Raw genomic sequence first — 21,798 nt, 5'->3', positions numbered from 1 at the left:
ATGGAAATTTCTTACAATTTCCAGTGGTTAGTGGGATACTTTATATTTGATGAAAATGGCTGCTTTTTTTGCTTAAGACTGAATTTATTGACATCTCTTGCTGACAGGCATCTTTTTTTGTGTGATGTTGAAATTGTTGATGGTAGAAACATAAATGGATCATTGGTACAGATTTTCTTTTTTATTGTAGTAGTAGTATTGCTTTATCAAACTAGATTTCTCTCTTGGATTGTTACTGTAGTTAAACTCCTTCAAAGTAGCTTACCCCATCAATGCTGAGACATTAGATATTCATCTAACAATCTAAAAGTGACACACAGCTCACCAATAGGAGTTCTCCTAATTATACTATCCATCAAAAAAGCAGTCCTGATGCATCAGGTAGAGTTCCCACAATCTAATACAGTCAAATGTTGGTCCAAAGACAGGATTGCAACCATAAAGATCAATGGACTGTTTCATTTTCACGTGTTGTTCTCAATAGTTTACTGTATTTGCTGTAATAATGTCTTTTTTTGAAGGCATTTATTAGCCCTGCTATATAGAAAAATGTCAGCCAACCTTGATTCTTTTTGGAGTCTCCAGTTTAAAAAACCCTGGGCTTTTCCTCATAAACACTGGTGTAAAATAGTCATTTTATGTTCTATTTTTATCATCTTTGAACATAAATTAGGTAAGGCTGTATTATTTAGTCCAGTTGAATTTTCCAGCTAATACCATCCAGCTACAGTCATCTGCAGCAGTGATTTCCAAACATTTTTTGCCCAAGGCACACCTGAGATCAAGCCAAAATCTCAAGGCACACCATCTTCATATGCATGCAGTACTGCCTCTTAAAATTTTCTTACAGTATCTTCAGTTGAAGAATAGTTGTCGGTTGTTCAAATTCACAATGCTGCATCATTGGGGAACAATTCAATTGCACAAATGCATGCAAAAATGTATATTTTTGCAGCATACTTTTCAGCTATATCAGCCTTATTTACAGTTCTTAATTAAAGCAATCTACAGCAGCCAATCCACAACTTTTAGTACCTGTTACGGGCCACTTTACACCAAATTATAAACAAGTGCATATGAAGGAAAGCTATGGTAAGAAAGTACTAGAAATGCTACAGAAATGTAAGTTTTCTAAGAGGTTGTCCATGTTTTTAACACTTAAACTCATCGTAATTGCCCATGGTTGTACACATTCCCGAGGCACACCTAGATTTTCCACAGGGCACACCAGTGTCCCTCACCAGCATCACTGATCTACAGGCCTGTTTCACAATACAAATTCAGATAGAAAAATGACTAATTCTTACTTGGAATCCTAAGTGGTTAAAATAATTTGATTATGACTAAGAAACATAAGAAATCTGGGTCACAATTTGTCATTCAGGAGGTGGTGGCTGGCCCTGATGTGAAATCAGTTGTAAAACCATGTTCTAAAGTGTTTTCTCAGGACTGAAGTTTGAGGTTTGAACTACATTTATCAGTATTCACAAAATGAATAGCCAGATATTGGCAAGAATACTTTGAAATGGTTTTGTAGTGTATTGTAAATGAAATGATTGCATTTCCTCTCTAAAACCACTAGATGGCAGCAAAGATCTTCTTCTACATCTGTTGACTCAGTGGTGCTATGACAGTGAGGGGCACTTTGATGACTGAAGAAGAAAAAACAGAGTTTCATTCATGTGTCCATGAAAACAACATTTCACAAACATCGAAACATTTTATTATGAAAATAAGACAGAGCAGAATTTGAGTTTCCTTCTATCATGCAGTAGAGCAGATGGATGTCACACACGTAGAGAGCTTTTAGTCAGACAGTCTCTCTGCTACACCTGCAGTGCAGTTCTTCATGTGTGGAAGCTTCACAGGATGCCACAGTGAGGAAAGTGCTGCAGACCATCCACGGTCATTAATATGAAAATGACAGATGATGTATCTGTATGTGGCTCAGTGATGAAAGAGGGACTGTATGAGTCTGGTTACGTGTGTGATAGTGTGTGTGAGTGTTTGTGTGATTGGAGGCTTCTCTGATGATGAAGTGTGTGTTGCTGTTCACTTGGCTTCCTGGGCTTTTTTGGCACTCTGTTTCTCCTTCGCCTGGGAAGAAAAACATGCATTAATTAGTCAAAAACTTTACAAACAATGACTGAAGAAAACATGACTGATCACTGATGCCCTCTAGTGGACACAAACATTTTTTTTAACACCTTTTTTAAATTAAAAAAGTGCTTTGAAAATTTCATTTGTTTCAATTTTCTTTAAAATCCTGTAGTTTTTTCCAGTTATGAAGCAAACTAACTGAACTCAAAGTAAATGAGACAAACTGACTTTTTGTACCCATTTATTTTTAATTTCTGTAACCTCTGGCAAGAAGATGAGCCAAACAGGCGCTTCAGTCTCCTTCAGAATTTCCACAGAAAAGACTATTAAAGGAAGCAGGATGAATTTTTGTCATCACAAAAGCCTGACTGACAAATTTCCCCTTCAGACTTGGATTGAATTTGTTCCCAACAAAGTTCTGAAGAAAACCCAAAGTCAGATTCATGATGCATTCCTACACAGCTGGATTAGGGTTTCTGCAGACTTTGTGAAATACTATGCAAGACTTTCAGACTTTTTAAGAGCCAAACATTGATAACAATAATACAAATTCTGCACCATGCCGGGTTGATGCTTCTCTTATTTCAAATTGGACTCAACAACTTTGATTCCAATCATCCCAATCTTATTTATGTTTAAGACCCTGTAAGGTGATAATAAATAAAACATGTCTAAGTCACAAAAACCAGCCCACATATTTTCCCTACCTGAATTAAACCAAGCCAGGAAAGAGGTGAAAATCTTTCCAACCCAAAGTTCATTCACATGTAGATCTCAAGTATTTTCCTGTGTTTACAACTACCATATTCCAACATATCTAGTGTGTTAAGTAGGGATGGAGGTCGAAACCCGGTTCTGTATTTTTCTAATACCCGAAAATCAATGATGTTTTAGCTTATTGAGTCTCACAGGTTCTGTAATGTAACGTCATTTTAAGATACAACTGGTGTAAAAAATACATCAGTTCTTGCAAGGGGAACATAATAGCACATCACATTAAATCAGCTGCTTCAGGACGGTGTTCTTCTTCAATTGTTCAGAAAAATGCTGAAAAGTGCTCCAAATCTTAGTAGCAAGTCCTGTTTGTTTTAAGTATTAATGCAGTGTAGAAATTCGGTCAAATTGAAGCTAACTAGTGAACTTCACGAGCTGAAGACAGAAAATATGATGCTTTCAGGTAACTTACGTAAATTAGACAACTGTATTCTATATGTTATGAGTTCAAATGTCAATTAAAAATGGTAAAATTTAGTTTCTGATGAGAAACTTTAACACAGTTGTGAATATGAAGAATGTGTTTGTATTTGAGGGATATAAAATAGATGGGGCAGACTGAATAATAGATTTTTAACTCCAGCACTACTCAGCATGGACCACTTGTAGTTGAAATATTCGCCCTTACTTTATCTTTCCACCGAACTATAGAAAGTATTGACAGTGGTATTGATAAGGACTCAGGTCAATAAGGAGTATCAATAAGGGTATCAATATCATTAAAAACTAATGATCTCAGTCCCTAGTGTTAAGACACAAATTTTGGATTTCACTTTACAGGGTCTTTAATTTTCAAATTAATTAGTTCTTTGTATTTTTTTTCTTCTTGAAGCCTTTCCTTGAACATGCACTTTCCCATCTTTCTTAAGAAAGCAATATGGCGCCACAGAAGCCATATTTGTTTTTGCATTTGAACCATTAAATCCACTAATAGGGAGGAGGACATATCACAGCTAGCATAGCTAGCTACCAAAACAGTGCAAACAAGTCTCAGTCAGTCAATCTAAAATTTAAGAGCTCTCACCAGCAAAAGAGGTTTTTTTTTTTTTTATTTTATGACCTTAAACGGTGAAAATCTGATTTAACCTTTTTTAACACTGTTCAGGGATCCCTGACTCCTGGGGGAGCTCTGAGTTGTTAGCACCTGTGTGATGAATGCAGTGGCCTTTAACGGTGGAAGATTGTGCTTTTATTTGTATTCTGTTAAAGAAATTATTTGTCTAACTTCCAACCCCTTACAACTACTTTCAGCAAAACAAAATGCACAAAAAACATGAGCAATGCAAGACTGTAAGCTTGCTTTCTTTCTTTACAAAAATGTCTTTGTTTTAATGGATTTAATAATAACAACATAAGGAAACATATTAATCACTCTCCATTTAACCAACTACTTGTGATAACTTACAGTGATGGTTTAAGTTACTGTTAAGAAAATGATCTCATTTACAAAATTTGAGCTTAGAAACAGATGGGGGAAAAATAGAGCATGATCACCTCTAAAATGATGATTTAAATAATTAAAATGGCATATGCACACGGCCTTTGTGATTATGAAAGACGGAAGGTTGACAGGAACCTGAAGAAAGGTCTATACAACTTTGCAAAGTAACTTTAGTTACTTGCTCTGGAAAAATCAAAATAAAAGGTTTGCAGTCTTTTGTTCAACTCTGACATGTAATCTGAAGTGTACCATAGCGTAGTCTTACCAGTAACATGCTGACAAGCAGCATGCTGGAAGTGAAACTGCTACAACACAGGTATCAACTTTCTGTACCTTGAGCATGAATGCTTTCTCAGTGGTTTCAGATTGAACTATGCTCACATAGTCACTCATTACGTGTGAACTGAAATGTTAAATCGATCTCTCCATTCATCCATTATCTACACCATGTATCCTCTTCTGGGTCCTGGGGGACTACAGCCAATCCCAGCTGCTATTAGGTGACAGGCAGGGTACACCCTGGACTGGATGCCAGTCAATCACAGGGCTTATTCAATTCACTGTTCACCAAAAATCTGAACTTTTGCTGCAAAAAGCTGCAAGCACTAGCTGTGCTTTACAGCGAGGGAGGATCTGCTCCATTTGTCACAGCATGTGGCTCAGTAATGGCTTTCTTTGACTGTCTTATTTTTATGATCGTGGGAAGCTATAATCATAATCAAAACTGAAACTTTATTAATTGCCCAGCACTTGCTTTGAGCTTATATTTCTTCCTTCAAGAAATAATATATGTTTTTTCAGCACTGATGATAAAATGACCTAACCTCACTGAGCCCACAAGACTCAACAGCATCAATGAGCTAAAACATTTTTAAGTTTTGAAAAATGCAGACTTTAGTCCTGTAAAGATATTTTTCCACCTCCAACCCTACGTCTAAGAACAAATTTCTCCTTTAGAACAGTGAGTGAATGAGGACTGATGACTTTGTCTGCAGGGTGTGCCAAAATTGATGCAAATCTGCATCCTTTACTGTTACTCTCAATCTTCAGTGTAATACTTAATACTGTTGTTGCTGTGTCAAATTCATCCACTCATATAAACTATAAATGTCTAAATTTGATCTTTTAACAACATAATTTTAATCCAGCTCCCCTATCAGGATCATCTTGTTCACCTGGTTTTACCTCCCTGATGTGTGTGGCGTTGTGAAAAGCACAGAATAAAAAAATAAAGTACCTTCTCCACCAAAGGTATTAACTGCTGGTACTCTGCCAGCGTCTTCAGCAGCTCCATGATGAAAGGAAGGTAGTTGTGCTTTCGTCGAATGTTTTCAATCTGGGAAAAAACAAAAAAATACAACAAGTGAGGGGAAGTGGAAATGATGGATGTGTAAGAATGAAATGAAAAAGACCTCAGCGGTTAAATTATTCAAAGGTGGTTGGAAACACTGCAGTAAACACAGCCTCCACCCGCGTATAGTCTCTTTAAATAATAAAAACACATTATTCAGATAACAAACAAACAAAGTGTAGTGTAAATAGTTTTTCTGCATATACTGTTTAATCCAGTTGATGTCGGATTAGACACAGATTTTAACACATTTTGTCGAGGAGAAACCCACCTTATATCTTTTAAGTTTCTGGTTTTCCTCTTCAATAAGGAGCTGGTACTTGGCAATTTCTGACTGGATGGAGCTGAGGAACGTGCTGCTCTGGTCTGTGTCCATCGGTTCATCCTAGGAACAGAAGATAAAACAAAAGTTGCCTTATAACCACATAAATCAGGAGAGATTCAAAGTGATCTTGCCAAGGATAAAAAAAGACATCAGTACAGATGAAAAAATGACTGGTTAATCTAGAAGTCTTAAGAAATACATTAGTTGGCTTGTATTGTAATGGCAGAAGAATTTGTTCTGTGATTATTTTTCATTTTCAAATTTGCTGGTTCTTGCCTTTACACTTTGAAGATTTCCTCTTTTTAACATTTTATTAAGTCTTTGGGTTGTGGGATTTTTATTTCCCAAAATATAAACATTTAGTGGCATCAATCTAGGCCCTGCAACATTGTGATAGAAGGGAGATTCACAATGTTTTGCCGTTTTAGAAATCGAAAGCATACATAGTTGCATAATCTGATTCTGTATATTCCAGTAGTTTCAGGGTAAGTTTGTAGGTGATCATTATTCATCAATGTAAAATTGTGTTAAGTAGTAGCAGTTGAGTAAAAGGCTGCTTTAGAACCTTGATTCTCATCTGGTGGGTCAGGATCCAAAAGAGGGTCACAACGCCATTTTTCAGTATTTCTTGCATGTGTGCCTGGAAAAATATGTCCAAAACTCCATGATGTGCTTTTATTTTGAAGGCAATCTCTCCATCGCTAAGTGCTGCAGGGGATTTGCTTTTCCACCACAACTAAGCTATCCATTTGAGGACAAGTCTAGAGCTGATGACGCAGCGTTTTGAGCTATTGATGTTATATAGCTGCGCCTTTTGTTGCACCAGAAGAAAAAAAAGCAGCGTTTGGTGTAGCTTTCTACTCACATCATGCCTGTCTATGCTGTTGTCCTGAGGTATTTCAAAGTTTGGTGCACCGGTTACAAGGCGTTTCCAAATAATGACGAACTGTGACATCAATGCAGTGCTCTTGCAGGCAGGGCGGGTGCACTTGGGCCCTGCTCCAGAGCAGGGCCGTTCTGGGTGTGTCAATGATGAGAAAGTAAACCAGCACGGCTTGGTCTGAATTGGCGTGGCTGTGTTTTGTTCCATCTAAAGTTCAAACTGCCCCATTTTTCATTTAAAAGATTGGTTAGGATTGAAAAAAAAAATGTAAGAAACTTGATGACGCAATATATCATTACAAAAGCAGTAGTGGTTTCTGATGCTACACCAGTTGAGAACCACTGGCTTTAGTGCAACCTATCTATCAAAGGAGGGGTTATGTACAGAGCTCACTCTGTTTTATTTTCTTTGAGACACTCCCTGATTTCCATGCATCAATTTCATGGCTGCACTGCTTACCTTTATACAGCCATCAGCCCTGATCACCTGCAGGCTCTCTACAAAAGCCAGAGTCATCCTCCTCCTCTATTTCTCGCTTGGCCTTCTGCAGAGATCACCAGAATGACTTCAGCCATTTACACTTTTCTGTGATTACTTGTTTAATATTACTTTAGAATAAAGATAACTGATACTGATTGATAGTTCTGACTAATTTGTGTTGCTTCCCCTGAATTCTACGTTTTTTTTTTAAATGTTTTTAGAACTGGCTGCGGTGCAAGTTAGGGCTGAACAATTTGGGAAATTAATCTAACTGCCCCCTAATATTGCAATTGCAATTTAATATGTGACTATTTTTCTTTGGTATTTCTCAAGAAAAAGGAAATAAATCATTCTATTTTATAGGGAACACAATACCTGGTAGATGAAACTAAAGCTGAACAATTTAAAAAAAAAAAATCTTATTGTAATTCTTTTGACTCACTCCAAAATATGAATGATTTACTGAAGGTAATGACAATTTTATGTCTCATTTTACACTTATAAAAAGAAACTTTTGCACGTCATGCAAACATACAAATTCTTTTTTTACCCTTGCATGTTTGCATGATGTGTAGAGCAAAACATCTGCTGAAAAGAAAAAATGGACTAAAGTGGTATTTTGAAAAATTTCAGGTTAAAAGAAAAAATTGCACCTTTGGTGATTTAAAAACTGCAGTAGGACAAATTGGGACTTAATCTAAATTTTTATTAATTTCCCAGCCCTAGTGTAAGTTACTGTTTGTTTCATCATGTTTGTTTAAAACTACCTTCAATATTCACCTAGTCACAACTGCAAAGTTACTTAGTAACAAAACAACTGAATAATTGTTAATTAATTAACTGCAATTAATTTGAACTCCTACCTTCAGGCCAAAGATAGAGAACCTTCCCTGCCTGCAACTCTTGGATGAAGAACGGTTTTATCCCCAGAGCCATAGCTGCTCTCACCAAGTCCTCTAAATGGCACCAATAGGTTTCCTCTAAGTGCCATTAATGTGCATTGTCCTTCTCAGTATTGCCAATTGCACATGACAAACCCTAAACCTCCCTGCAGTAAATTAACAGTATTGTTATGCTATGCCTCCACTCTGTGCCATCTTGCTATTGGTCTTCTTTTTCTTTGTGTGGTTTGTTCTGTCTGTTTCTTCTTTGTCTGTTGCTTAGAAGAAGCAAAGAGTTAGCAAATGTTACTGGCACCTGGATTGGGAGTGGATACTGCCATGTTTGACCGCCTTTTACTCTTCTCCACACCGACATTTAAGTTGTATGACTGCCTGGTACTTAGGGTGCTCCTTACACCAAAGCATCACTGTTAGTTGTGTTTCTTACAGGGGGATCAGAGGACCGAAGGCAACTATAGAACCCAGTACAACAAAGGAAGCAAAGCATGAAGGAAAAGGTGGGCGAAACAAGGATGCTTGCAAGGATCCTGGACTCTATATCCACCCTGATCCTTGCAAGGATGCTTTAGGTCCTTTTTGGACATAGAGATTACCATAATCCAAAGTGGTTCTGTATCTTATTAACTCATGTCTGCTCAAATTTGAGATCCAAGTTTTTAAATGTTACACCCCAGTCTAATTCATCAAAAGCACTGCAGCTGTATGTGATCACAGTCAGTGGATAAATAAAAAGTGCTGAAAATCATAAATAAGTCTGTGGTTTTGGATTTTAAACCAAACACATCTCTGGTTTCCATCTTATCTGAACACAACCTCAGTTAAGATCTCAAACTCCTGAAAGCTGACAGCTGATGAATTCCACATGTAGCCTCGCAGCAGAAAGTCAGAGTATACATTATTCTTCTTCATGTCTGCTCTGGATTCAGCTCTTTCGCTGCCACTCACCTCAGTGAGCTGGGTCTGAAGCTCTGCAATTTTTCTCTCGTATATCATCTTTCTGTCTGACACGATGGCCATTAGGTTGAATCGGATCTCTCCTTCACTGTACCTGAAGAGAGAAACGACAGTTTTATCGAGTTAAGAATTGATACACCTATAGAATGATATGGTGTCAGAGGGAAAAAAAGCTACAGCATTTTCTCACTGAAAAACTTTGTTTTGGTTAGAATCCTAAACCTTTCTTTTTTTACTGTAAATACCAAAAACTCTGCTGATCAATGAAGCTTTAAAGAGAGACATTAAGGAGAAGATGATCCCAACATGTCAACGAAAATATAACACATCTAGAATCCGTTCACAGAGGGATTACCATACAATGCATCAAAAACGAATGTGAAAGGACACTCACTTCTGTATTCTTTTCTCAATAACTGGGCGAACTGCACTGATCCAGTCGTCCTGGTTACATGCACCTGGTAGAAAACACAGCCAGGAATAAACAACACTGCAGGTGTCTGTATATACAGTAACAAAGTTCACACCGTACATCTCACAAAGGAGACAGTTTTAGGGGGAAATGGGCCATAGCAAACAAGCCAACATGCAGCTTTGCACAGCAGGACCTAACACACAGAGGGACCTCAAACACAGACCATAAAAAAAGCAACAACAAAGAACATTTTCCTCTTACCCAGGTCAATTGGTCCCTCTCGAAGTCCGTCCAGCTCGTATAGTCTGCCATTTACAGGAACATAGCTGACAAAGTGAAAGGCATCCTCGTCTTTTGCTGACGATTTGGCATCAAATTCAAACATTTGCTGTCTGCAAAGACAACAAGCATACCATATTAGAATCTCCACAGACAATTTCTACACATTTAAGACAGATGGGAAAAGGCCTTCATCTTTTAAAAGGCGACATAGAGGGAGTAGGACTGAATTCTGCTCATGATTATCACTTAAATCCAGGGGTTGTCTTGGCTCAAAGCAAGGCAGTGGTGGTACCTTTTTACTGCATACATGTACACAGGTTGAGAGCTTACAAAATCATCAGCATTAAGAATTCTAATCAGAGACCACAGGCGAGTCAGTGGCTGAGAGAAATGAGCGGCTGTTAGACCATGGAGAAACTAACTTGCAAACTAAAAAGGATAGGTGAATGTTATTAAGACATTTGTGCACCGTTCTCAGGACTGTTGGGTTGGGTCATGTTAAAGTCAAGCAAATATTACAAAGGGGTGCTGGGAATATTAGTCTCAAGGTAAACTTCACATGATCACTGCCCTGCCAAAAGATAGACTTTGTGTTTTCATGATGTTCTAAAAACTATTAAGAAGCCTTTAGACCAATTATCATCTATGTCTCACTACAAGGTTCCTCTTAGGATGATTAGGGGCATTTTAATAAAATGATTTGCCTTTTCCCAAAGTCAATTATGATTATTATTTAGATTATTCATTGCCATTTTCAAAAGGGGGTTGTCTTGTTGTTTCTTGTTCTTTTTTTATTTTATTATTTTCTTTAATTCTCTTATTTCTGTTAATGTTATATTTGGATAATATTTGTATTGTCCTGTATTCATGTTGAACATTGAAAAAAAAAAGAAATAAAAACTCTAATAACTGCGAATGAAAAGACCTAAATTTCCCCTTGGGGAATGTGTCTTGCAGCAAAGATATGAAAACATAAACCACAAAAGAGCAGAGATGGTCAAATTAAAAAAATAAATCAACAAAGCATTGCATGATAACATGTGATGACTAAGAGGGAGCAAGTTTATAGAAAGTAAAGCACAGAGCTCAGAATTAAGACTGAATTAAGGCTTGTTAAGCAGCTGAACGCCCTGTGGTACTGAAGATGTGATGCCTCTCTTTGTCCTGGGCTCTCTGTACCTGACCTCTGAGGTTAAGAGATCATACTGAGACCAGAGGGGGCACTGTGGGTCTGCTTTTATCTTGTCAGCTAGACTCACTGTGTACCTGACTGTCAGGTGGGAAATGCTGCACATTTGTGTCCCAGTTAACATGTAACCTAGATAGATAAAACAACCCTGTCCAGTCTGTTTTTTATTTTGTAGGAACAATGTTCCCACCAGCACTGAACACAGTTATCCAATGAAGCTTTTGTAAAACATTTTTCAGCACCAAATGCTCTCTGTTTCATGGAGATTTGTAGATCCTGCAAAGGCTCTTTGTTGTGTAACTGGGAAAGGAAATTTTCTCATACCAAAGCCTGTTAACCTGACATGCCTGATGGATTTGTTTCACACATCCATCTGGGAAAGTTTCAATAGGAAACATTTAAAAAAAAGGCAGAAGATTTGAAAAAAAACTCGGAGTGTGATTGGGTGAACGTTCTGTCTATCACATCTCCACAGGCCAATAAGAGCAACAAAACCTGTGATGTAGCTGCTATCGGGCTGCGCAGCTACTGAGGAATAACGCGAAACATGGCGACTATAGACATGTAAGTACTCGACTTTTGTCATTTTTGAAAAGAAAACAACTCACTGCTGTTCTTTGTTCTTCTTTTAATGAAGAAATGTTGTCAAGTTCTGCTAAAACTAGCACTTTAGCAACATCCACACTAATCTCTCCCTCCATAACTGCACCAGCTCTTGCTGCTGCTTGTTTACGTCACGACTCTGCTGCGCCTGAAAGTACTACCCCTCGTTGCTGATTGGTCCCGTCACTTTCTAACCGGGCCCAAACGGTTCACAGGGGAGCTTTGCAAGATGGATTCGCCAGTGAAAAACAAGGTAACAGGCGTATTCATCTGCTTTGCAAGGTTAAAAGCCTGTTCTATAACACAACAAACGTGTCTGTTCAAAAGTAACTACGGTACAAACTGAAAGCTAATTTCTTCTTTTACACTCAAAATTTTGAGGGTCAAACTATTTTTTTCTTAAAATGCATTTATTTAATTTAAATGATAAATGCCTGGTAATTCTCACATTATAGCAGACTGTAAGCATCATTATTCAAATGTAGTCTGATGCCCATTAAAAAGAAGTTTACTCCTTTACCTAAGCTGTGCGATTACCTACAGAATAAGCCACCTTTTACAAAACAAAATTAACTTTAATTAAATATTTTAATGTTGTTGACCAATAACTAACAATAATCTCACTTTGTAAGATTGTCCTTTGTCGATTTATATCTTTGCAGAACCATCTCCAGACCAAGGAAACCATCCTAAAATCTTAAGCAATTACTATTACATCCTTCTCAAATTCTGACTGCATCATAATCTCTTTGCCTCCCTGCTTCAGTGGCTGAGACAGTTTTTTGTGGCAGGGATGCACTGTAGCTCAGTTGACAAACATTGGCAGATAATTTGGCATAAACAGATATCAGGAGCCAATGCTTAGCCACCTGTTGGACAATCTTGAACAGTTTTAATGGTCAAACATATGAGAAATTTTGGTTTAGTGTTACACAAGAAACGTAACGAAGCAAACAGCAGCTTCACTGTAATTCAAGATATCATTTTTGGGTTTTCCCAAGCAGTACATCACTTATCTTGTTCTTTTTCTCCCCAAAAAACTTCTACGGTATGTCAAAGCTTCAAATCACAAACAACAATACTGTTATGTACCAACTGGTAAGGGCTGTGAATATTAATTGAATATTTAAATGGCGGCAATGGAGACAGAGAACGAATGACAGAGAGCTTTAGCATACTAATAAAATGACACTAAACAAAAGTAATGAATCATGTTGTTGCTTTGTATAACTCCGAGGAAAATTCAGTGATGGCTTCATGTTTAAGCTATAAATCTTTCCCATCCTCTTCTCTGTTCACTTTTATTCCTTGTTTGCTGATTATAATACAGCTCTACCATCACCATGTCAGCCTATTACAATAAATGTATTTAGAAATGACAAGGTAATCAAATGGTGGAAGATAGTGTTCTTCATGAAGAAACTAACTGATCCTTGCTTAAGAAAATTTCATAAAGGCCTGTGTCCAAGACCAGTATATTTTGTCCCAGTAGCCTCTACTGCTCTTTACCATCATTTATTACTATGAGGTTACAAAAGTTGACCTCCACTTCTCATTATTGTCTGTAAAGTGATTTATAAAAAGCTCCATGCTCTTAACATTTTCATCTATTTAAGGAAAAATAACTTGGAAACAAAAGACTGCACACATATCATGTCCTAGCTATAGAATTTGAATTTACACTCTTGAAAAAGATGAGTAGTGCTGCTGTTCAAAAAGCTGATACCAGAGGTCCTGCCCCTTCTTGGTTTTGACAAGTCAGTGAGGGAGACGTGATAATAACAAGCAGAACTGTTCCAAAGTGAACTCTTTTTTAATTAAATGACAGAGCTGTTAGCGCTGCAAAACCCAGCTGAACGTGAGGGTGTTTTTATTCTCAGGTGGATGAGCACTAAAAAAGCTAGAGAATGTAAGTTTATTATGAACATTTTTAAAAATCGGCACCTGTGGACACATGCCTAAAGTGAATAAGTGAACATGATTAGCCAAAGGATTAACATTTTTGTCCTTGATAAGAATTCCTCATCTCTTTATTCAGCTGTTTCCCGAATAAAAGAATCTGTAAATTTTTAATGTGACCACTAACTGAACTCGCTTCACATTTGCCTGGTTTTAAAACCACAGACTGGTGCATTATTGGTCAAACACCTCACACTTGGGTTGGAATGAGGAGCTAAAAATAACATGAAGCCAATCAAACAGAGCCTCTACAGCTGGATATGATATGAGCAGGAGCTTACCTGGCAAAGCTGTTGTGAACTTGTCGGATCACTTCAGAGTTGCTAAGAGCCAAACCTTTCATCTGAGGAGAGAGGGGAGATTAGGATTATAATGTCGACTCTGTAACCCTAGCCCTTAAGATGCAGCAGGGTTATAAAGGGCCATATGGCACAAAACATACATTCCTTTCAAAGTTATACATCATTAATCCATAATAAGTCCTTTAATATAGCACTAGGCTGTTAAACATACAGGTTCTTCTTACAATGACCAGGCCTGATTGTTTTTCCCACATCATCAGTTGTAGACATTTCTGAGCTTCAAAAAACAGTAATAAAAATACCAGAAAGAATCATGAAATCAGTCCGACTGAATTCTTTGGACTATTTTGGGGAAAGGCAACTGAGTCATCATGAAGGTAAGAGGTTAAAACTGTCAGTGTTAGAGATGGAAAAAGAAAATTACTATAGCTCAAGGTGTTATAAATTACAGCTCGCAGAGGGGGAGCAGTTCTGAAACTATTTTTAGAAAGAATGATGAATAATTCATAACTTTCTTTAGTTAGAAGACAAATGCTGGTGTCACCATAGTTAGAGAGGGAACTTCACTCGTTACGATATGAAAAACAGACTAACAAAATGCATTCAGAAGACTAAATTCCTGAAATAATGCCAACAATAAAAAACAAGAGTTCTTTGGATTTCACAAAAATTAGATGAACTTACAGCAGCATCAAAACTCTGTGAGAACTCTCTGAACTCTGTCAGTGTGTCTCCAAGCATCATGTCCGAATGGGAGCAGTTCAGCAGAACGCTAACTATTGCTTGAGTGGCACAGGCATTATTAATGACCTGAAAACACAAAGAAAAGAAAGCACACAATAGTTTTAGGACAGATAATAGATGCCATTTATGATTTCATGATATGCATTTCAAAGCAAAAACTGTATAAATCAAATCCACAGGCCTTTACATTCACTTAAGATTATTAAAACAAGGGACAGCTCTAAAAAATGACAGCTAATGGGTAAGGCACTAGAAATTTTCCAGAATATACAAAGATCACACTGCAGAAACTGCATCAAATGGCCTGTTTGTCTTTTTTTTTTTTTTTTTTTTTGCTTGTACTCATGGGAAACATATTTTCCACTACAAAAACAGAAGGTTTGTTCACAGGCCAAGAGAAAGGAGAAATGGAGAAAGACAGCATATGAGAGATATGAAAGCAAGGTAAAAAATGAACTTGTGTTGTCTTGAAAGGAAATGTTTAGACAAAAACCACAAGGTGACATTTATTACTTGCTAAATGCTAAAATTGCTACAATTCTTAAAACATCCACACTTTTTCTGATAACACATGCTTTAAGTGATGCAATATCCGTTCCTACTAAGAATCACCAAAGTTGTGGCAGAAAAATCAGATACACAGTCATCTTTTCAACCGAAACCTGTGGTGATAAGATAGCAAGAGACCACAGCGGCAGCCAGTTAACACTGAGATAAAGTAAAGCAAGCAAGCACCACGACTTACCATCAAAGCAGTGATAAAGAGAAAGAAACAAGACATTTTCTGTTTCAGGGTGCACTCGTACAAGGCCCTGTTAACCTGTACCATGCTGAATCAAGGCTGTCACCCTTTTCCAGCCCCCAACTGGTCAGAACTCACATTGCTCCAAACCCAACCAGGTCTGAGCACAGACACTTAATCATTTCACAATACACAGTTCACAAGATGTGAATCTCACAGAGTCAGCACAATGGAGAAATACTTAAGCATGACAGAAACTTGAATTAACTTTGTAACTTATTTTGAATCATTTTTGCCAGATGTGGCCCGCCTCCATCGTTCAAAATGATCGTTGGATGGAAAAACCATATAACTGCCGCTACTTAAGCCCACCTCTCCCATCTGTGCCAGGGCCAAGTAAATGCACCATGCCTGAGCATGGTATGCTGCACTCACACAAGTCAAACAAACTGGACTCTGGGGCTCAGGCAGGCTCGGGCACAGTATGGATTGCCTCGTGCATGGGTGTCAAACTCAAGGCCCAGGGACTAAATCCGGCCCAAAGTACAGTTAAACCCGGCCTGCAGGATCATATCATACTTTTATTATAACTGGCCCACTATAAAAATGTAAATTTAAGCTCAATGATCCAAAATGTCCTTGTTAAGTCATAAAAAAATCTAAAAAAACAAGAGTAAAAACTTACTGGATAAAAGTCAGGAATGTAGGGCGAATTCGTGTGTTTTCATTTCATACTTTCAATAATGCATATCAGAATCACAACTTAAACCTATGATTTTGACTTTCTATTTCATATCTTCACCTTTTCAATTCATAATTGTAACTTTTTTCCCTGCATTTTGACCTTTTGGATTCACAATTTTAAATTTTAAGTCATATTTTGACCTTTTTAACCTAATAATTCTAATTTCATCACATTTTGACCTTCCAATTCCTGTCACTTTTAATCTCATATTTTTACCTGTTAGACTCAAAATCTATGATTTGTACTCATATTTTACCTTTTAAACTCATTATTTTGACTTTCTATCTCACCTTTTGAACTCATTCATTTAATTTTTTAACCTCAGAATATAAGCTCTTATAATTATCATTTGACTTTTTAAATTTCACAGGGGTTTTTTTCCCCCATAATTTGTCACTGGTGAAAATGAGTTGACAGTTTATGGTTATTAAACGTTGACCCTGTTAGGCCCTCAGGTTACACATAAAACATATCGACCCCTCCACACAGACGTACAGGAAAGTGCTGGACTGTGTGAGTGCTGCTGAAGTCATGATGTCCTGTGTTCCCTAATAAAAGCATGAAGTTTTGAATGCTTGCATAGGACCCACCTTTTGCTTGGATTTTACAACAAAATGAGCTTTGCATTTTTTTAAATTTTACTATGCTTCAATTCATTTTGTTTTATAGTATTACCATATTGTTCTTTGTACTCATATTTGTTCTTTTATAATGGGTTCCAAGCCTGTAAAGCACTTTAGTAAACTGAGGCTGTTGTAAATGTGCTTTTACTCAGGTTTTAACTACCAGGCCCATTAGTATGAAGAGAGGTAGACCTCTCTGGTTAATGAGAACCCTGTTAAAAGCCAAAGAAATACAGAGGACTCAATAAAACTGTATTAACATAAACATACTGAGCTCCAAAAATAATGCTGAGTTTGCCAAACAGCATCAGAAAATGGCTTTTTCTTAATGTGGAACTGCTCTGGGAGGTGTTTTCCTTTTGTTCTCATCTAAACATCAAAAACAGAATACATTTTTAAAATATGTTACAGAAAAATACAATACATGTCTAAAAAAAAAAACATGTCAAAAAATAAGGAACCATCTGAATTCTTCAGCTGCTTTATAAATGCCTAAAAGGTATATTCAAAAATTAACATAAAAGGAGAATATTTTTCTCTGCCAGAGAAAAGAGGCACCCTCACACTTTGATGTGAGCTGTCTGTTGATGTAATGGGCTCAGACTATTACAACGCAAAGCTACTCATTATCTAATTCATTATCCAATTTGGCTGAGCTACTCTGCAATAGGGATAATAACATAGTGCAAATAAGCTTGTGTTTCTCTTTAGTTCTGATCAATGCAGATAGAATCTAATGCCTTGACAGAGAGCAAAATAAATAATAAAAATAAAAAGTGAGTTCTATGTTCTATCATGAGCTTTCCTTGGGAGAAGATAAAATACAAAGCCTTGCAGGTGTATTCATCCTTAAAGTTGTAATCTCTGCCCAAGCCTGAGCAAAACTATGAAACATCTGACAGATTTCTGCCACTTAAACAACTTCAATTGTATTTCAAAACTGTAGTTATGACTTACTAAAAATGCTGGGTTAAAATCAGGCTCAGACCTATGCACATTTAATGGGACAGAGTGGACCGAGCTCAGAGAGCGCATTCAGAGGCTTGCATGTGGGGACAGATTTTTAGGTCTGATCTACGCTCCAGTCCAGTCCCTTACTGCATTTTCCACACTTTACAAATATACAAACTGGAAATCAAAAACATTGGTGCATTTGACGGTTTGATTTGCAAACTAGAGCAATCTTAAAGAAAGACAGGCTTTTGTATTCAAAAGTTGAACTATAGGCTGACAGCTGATCACAGCTGACACCCGTAATTTTTCATACCCTCATTTGTAGTTAATTTCAAGTACCAAGAGCCTCCACTTGTACCTTGTACCTTGTACCAGGTGGGGATGCACAGTATTGGATTTTTGCTGATATCCGATAAGCTGAAATTTAAAGACGAATATTAGGCAAGTGTCTCCAGTGCAAGGCAGAGTGAAGTGGAGTTGAGAGGAGCAAAGAAGCTGACAGACTGGAAGCCGTTTTAACGTTTGGGATTTTATTCAAAATGTACAGGGCTCACAATGATGTATACTGCCAATATGTATGGCTGATATGTTGGCTGATATCAGATCTGACAAAGCCAATTATTGACTTTTTAAGGTAAAATCTGCAGGTACAAATATGTTGCTGATAATACTGTGCATCTCTAACAGTGTTAACAGCTACTTTTACTGCTAGTCCTAGTCTTCATTAGTTTTTGTCACTTTTTCGTCATTTATAGTTTGTTTAGTTTAAGTCTATGAAAACTAGAAAAATGTTTTTTTCTAGTTTTACTCAATAAAAAGTTTATACCTTTAGAAAAACCTCTTACTCTAAACATTCATTCTCTTTGCCTGAATCTTGAGCTTTACAAAACTTGTGTGTTCTATGTAGGGGTTGACCAGTATCCGTTTTTCAGGGCTAATATAGATACTAGTTATTAGTAGTTCATGAAACTGATAACTGATAATTCAAACCAATACGCATTTATTATGACATACAAGATGTACAGTGACGTGAAAAAGCATTTACAGCCTTTCTGATTACTGATGCAGCTTCTAAATGATGATTTTATTTATCTAGGGGACAATTTTTTTTTTTTTGAGCCATTCAGAGGTAGACTTGCTGGTATGTTTTGGGTCATTGTCCTGCTTCATAACCCAAGAGCGCTTGAGCTTGAGGGCATGAACTGATGGTCGGACGTACATCTTCAAGATTTTCTGGTAGACAGCAAAATTCATTGCTCCATCAATCACAGCAAACGGTCCAGGTCCTGAAGCAGCAAAGCAGCCTCAGACCATCACACTGCCACCACCATGTTTGACTGCTGGCATGATGTTCTTTTTATCAAATGCTGTGTTATTTTTACTCCACATATAACAGGCCACACATCTTCCAAAAAGTCCAACTTTTGTATCGTCAGTCCACAGAATGTTTCTCCAAAAATCTTGGTGATCATCAAGATGTTTCTTGGCAAATGTGAGATGAGCCTTTATGTTCTTTTTTGTCAGCAGTGGTTTTGGCCTTGGAACTCTCCCATGGATGCCATTGTTGCCCAGTGTCTTTCTTATGGTTGAGTCATGAACTCTGACCTTAACTGAGGCCAGTGAGGCCTACAGTTCTTTGGATGTTGTTCTGGGTTCTTTTTTGACCTCCTGGATGAGACGTCGTTGCACTCTTGGAGGTATTTTGGCTGGCAGACCAGTCCTGGGAAGGTTCACCACTGTTCCCAGTTTTTCCATTTGTGGATAATGGCTCTGACTGAGGTTCGCTGGAGTCTCAACGCCTTGTAAATGGCTTTGTAACCTTTTCCAGACTGATAGAGTTCCATCACTTTGTTTGTCATTTGTTACTGAATTTTTTCGGATTGTGGCATGATGCGTTTCTTTTTTGGGATCTTGTAGCCGACTTCACTTTGTCTGGCAGCTTCTAGTTAAGGGATTTCTTCATTCAACAAATCTGCCGGTAATCAGGCCTGAGTTTGGCCAGAGAAATTGAAATACGCTTTCCAAGAACTGTGGTTAATAACAGTTGACTCATGATTCAACAATTACTTTTTCTTGGGCCAGATAGGTTTGGATTTTTTGCCCCCTTAATAAATAAAACAATCATTTAGAAACTGCATTTTGTATTTATTTGGGTTATCTTTGTGAGATATTAAAATTGGTTTGATTATCTGAAATATGTAAGTGTGATAAATATGTAAAAAAAAAAAAAAATCAGAAATCAGAAAGGGGGCAAATACTTTTTTACCGCACTGTACTTAATGTGGCAAAGTAAAATCGAGAGCAACACAGCTGGAAAACAGACAGTAATGTCATATGTTCACTGTGTCAGTGGCACCCATGCTAAGTGTTGATTTGCTGTGACATGTAGCCATCAGATATGTTGTATACAGGACATCTGGTGAGTGAAAATAAAGCCAGAGGAGAAGACAAGCCTTGCAGTGGAGCCAAAGGAGCACACTTTCCAATTAATTAATTATATCTCCCATCTGTAAAATTTATAAAATACAAAGTACCGGCCTCAATGATTAGCCAGCCTGATAATCGGTCAACCTACTGTTTTATGCAACCTGCATCCTGTGTTTTGACCAATGTACCCACAATGGGACAATACTGGATTCTGAATGTCCAGCAAAAACAAATACTACATTTTAGTCTTGTTTTAGTCTCCTTCATAAAAACTAAACTTACTTTTTCTCAGAGTTTTTGTCATCAAGGACCTATTTTTAGCTAGTTTAAGTCTTTCTCAAGAAAAAAGGCTGTAAACTAACTTTTGTTTAGTGATAGTTTTAGTCAATGAAAACATCACTCCCTAACCTCAAGTGTGGGGTAATACCATAAACCCCCAAACAGTTGATTTTGTTTTGCCAGTTCACATAGCATTTTGGATTTACTGGGGGTGAACTGTGAGACAAACTGCTTAAGTCGCGTTTAACATAAAGGGCACACAAAATAAGATGTAGAAGCAGACAGAAGCTAATATTCAAATAATAAGGAAGTGTTTACATTTTTCAACCATACCTGTTTAGCAAAGAAGATGTGGTCCAGCCTTGAATCCTGAACGATTGATCCCGCTGGCTCTTCACCTGGCTGCCACTTGAAGAGGAAAATCAACCCATGAACTGGTCTGGAACAGAACAGGTGAATTAAAAAGCCTGTCCTTGGATAAACACACAGTGTATGCTTTAATGATGTGTTAATCTACTTCAAGTTGTCGAAGTTCTCTGGATCCATACTCCATATCTCTTCAACCTGTGCGCCTTTGCATCCTGATAAGAAAGCACCAAAATTAATTTGCATAAGAAACGTTGATAGTTACTGTACAGAGAAAACTATCTGTTTAAATTCCTGATTATACAACACCTATATTCTCAGGCTGACAAGTGTGACAGCTTTCCAACAGAGCAAAACACATTACCTGTCATTACTCATGAGCGAGGATTTGTTTTCACGCGCCGTTGTTTTGAACGCTGAGTAATGCTAGCCAGTTAGCTTGCCTAATTAAGTTGAGCATGGCTGCCCAATTATCACTTGTAGGTTCTTAATACTCCAGTGTCTGAGTGGATATCAGGAGTGTAAAGCTTGCTTATTACTTTACATGCTGTACGATTATTTGTTCTTTACAGAGGTCAGCGTTTACCTAGAATGTAACGTTCGTTTTACAGCTAGCTAGCACAGCCAAATAGCCACGTTATACCGAATCAAAGCTGCAGTCCGTCACTTACCAAAACCTTTAATCAGTTCTGTGAACACCCCAGGGTCGCTCTCCATCAGACACCACTCTCCTGCACTTCCAGCCATTCTTTACAACTTCGTTAATTAAACGTATGGTGCAAATAAACAAGATGCTAATGTCTTAGCTTAGCTGTGCACCCGCTACTCAAGCTAATTTCACTGAGGCACAGGAGTGACCTCACAGTTCACGCATTCAGGTGCTCTAGGAGTAATCGGAATAATAATTATTCCGCTGGAAAAATCCATATATAAAATCCTTTGAATCCAGACAATAGCT

General features: G+C 37.5%; 1 protein-coding gene across 1 annotated transcript; it reads right to left on the bottom strand.

Moving 5' to 3' along the window:
- Positions 1–1,672: 1,672 nt before the first annotated feature.
- uchl5 (ubiquitin carboxyl-terminal hydrolase L5) lies at positions 1,673–21,703 on the bottom strand. The gene is made up of 11 exons (XM_041790644.1): positions 21,512–21,703; positions 20,992–21,055; positions 20,808–20,913; positions 14,645–14,770; positions 13,940–14,001; positions 9,887–10,017; positions 9,605–9,668; positions 9,202–9,304; positions 5,938–6,051; positions 5,553–5,651; positions 1,673–2,097 (listed from the first exon to the last, which is right to left on the bottom strand). The coding sequence occupies exons 1-11, from the start codon at positions 21,585–21,587 to the stop codon at positions 2,053–2,055; spliced, it is 990 nt and encodes a 329-aa protein (XP_041646578.1). The 5' UTR covers positions 21,588–21,703; the 3' UTR covers positions 1,673–2,052.
- Between the last annotated feature and the right edge of the window lie 95 nt (positions 21,704–21,798).

The sequence above is a fragment of the Cheilinus undulatus genome, linkage group 7 (assembly GCF_018320785.1).
Source record: "Cheilinus undulatus linkage group 7, ASM1832078v1, whole genome shotgun sequence".
Classification (NCBI taxonomy): domain Eukaryota; kingdom Metazoa; phylum Chordata; class Actinopteri; order Labriformes; family Labridae; genus Cheilinus; species Cheilinus undulatus.
Note: the sequence above shows the minus strand (reverse complement) of the source record. Positions and strands in the feature narration are given on the sequence as shown.

Coding starts and splice junctions, on each gene's coding strand:
- uchl5 (XM_041790644.1), bottom strand. CDS start 21,587: ATGGCTGGAAGTGCAGGAGAGTGGTGTCTGATGGAGAGCGACCCTGGG. Junction 14,002..14,644: donor CACAGAGTTTTGATGCTGCT/GTAAGTTCATCT, acceptor CTCTCTCCTCAG/ATGAAAGGTTTGGCTCTTAG. Junction 2,098..5,552: donor TAATACCTTTGGTGGAGAAG/GTACTTTATTTT, acceptor TTTTCTTCCCAG/GCGAAGGAGAAACAGAGTGC.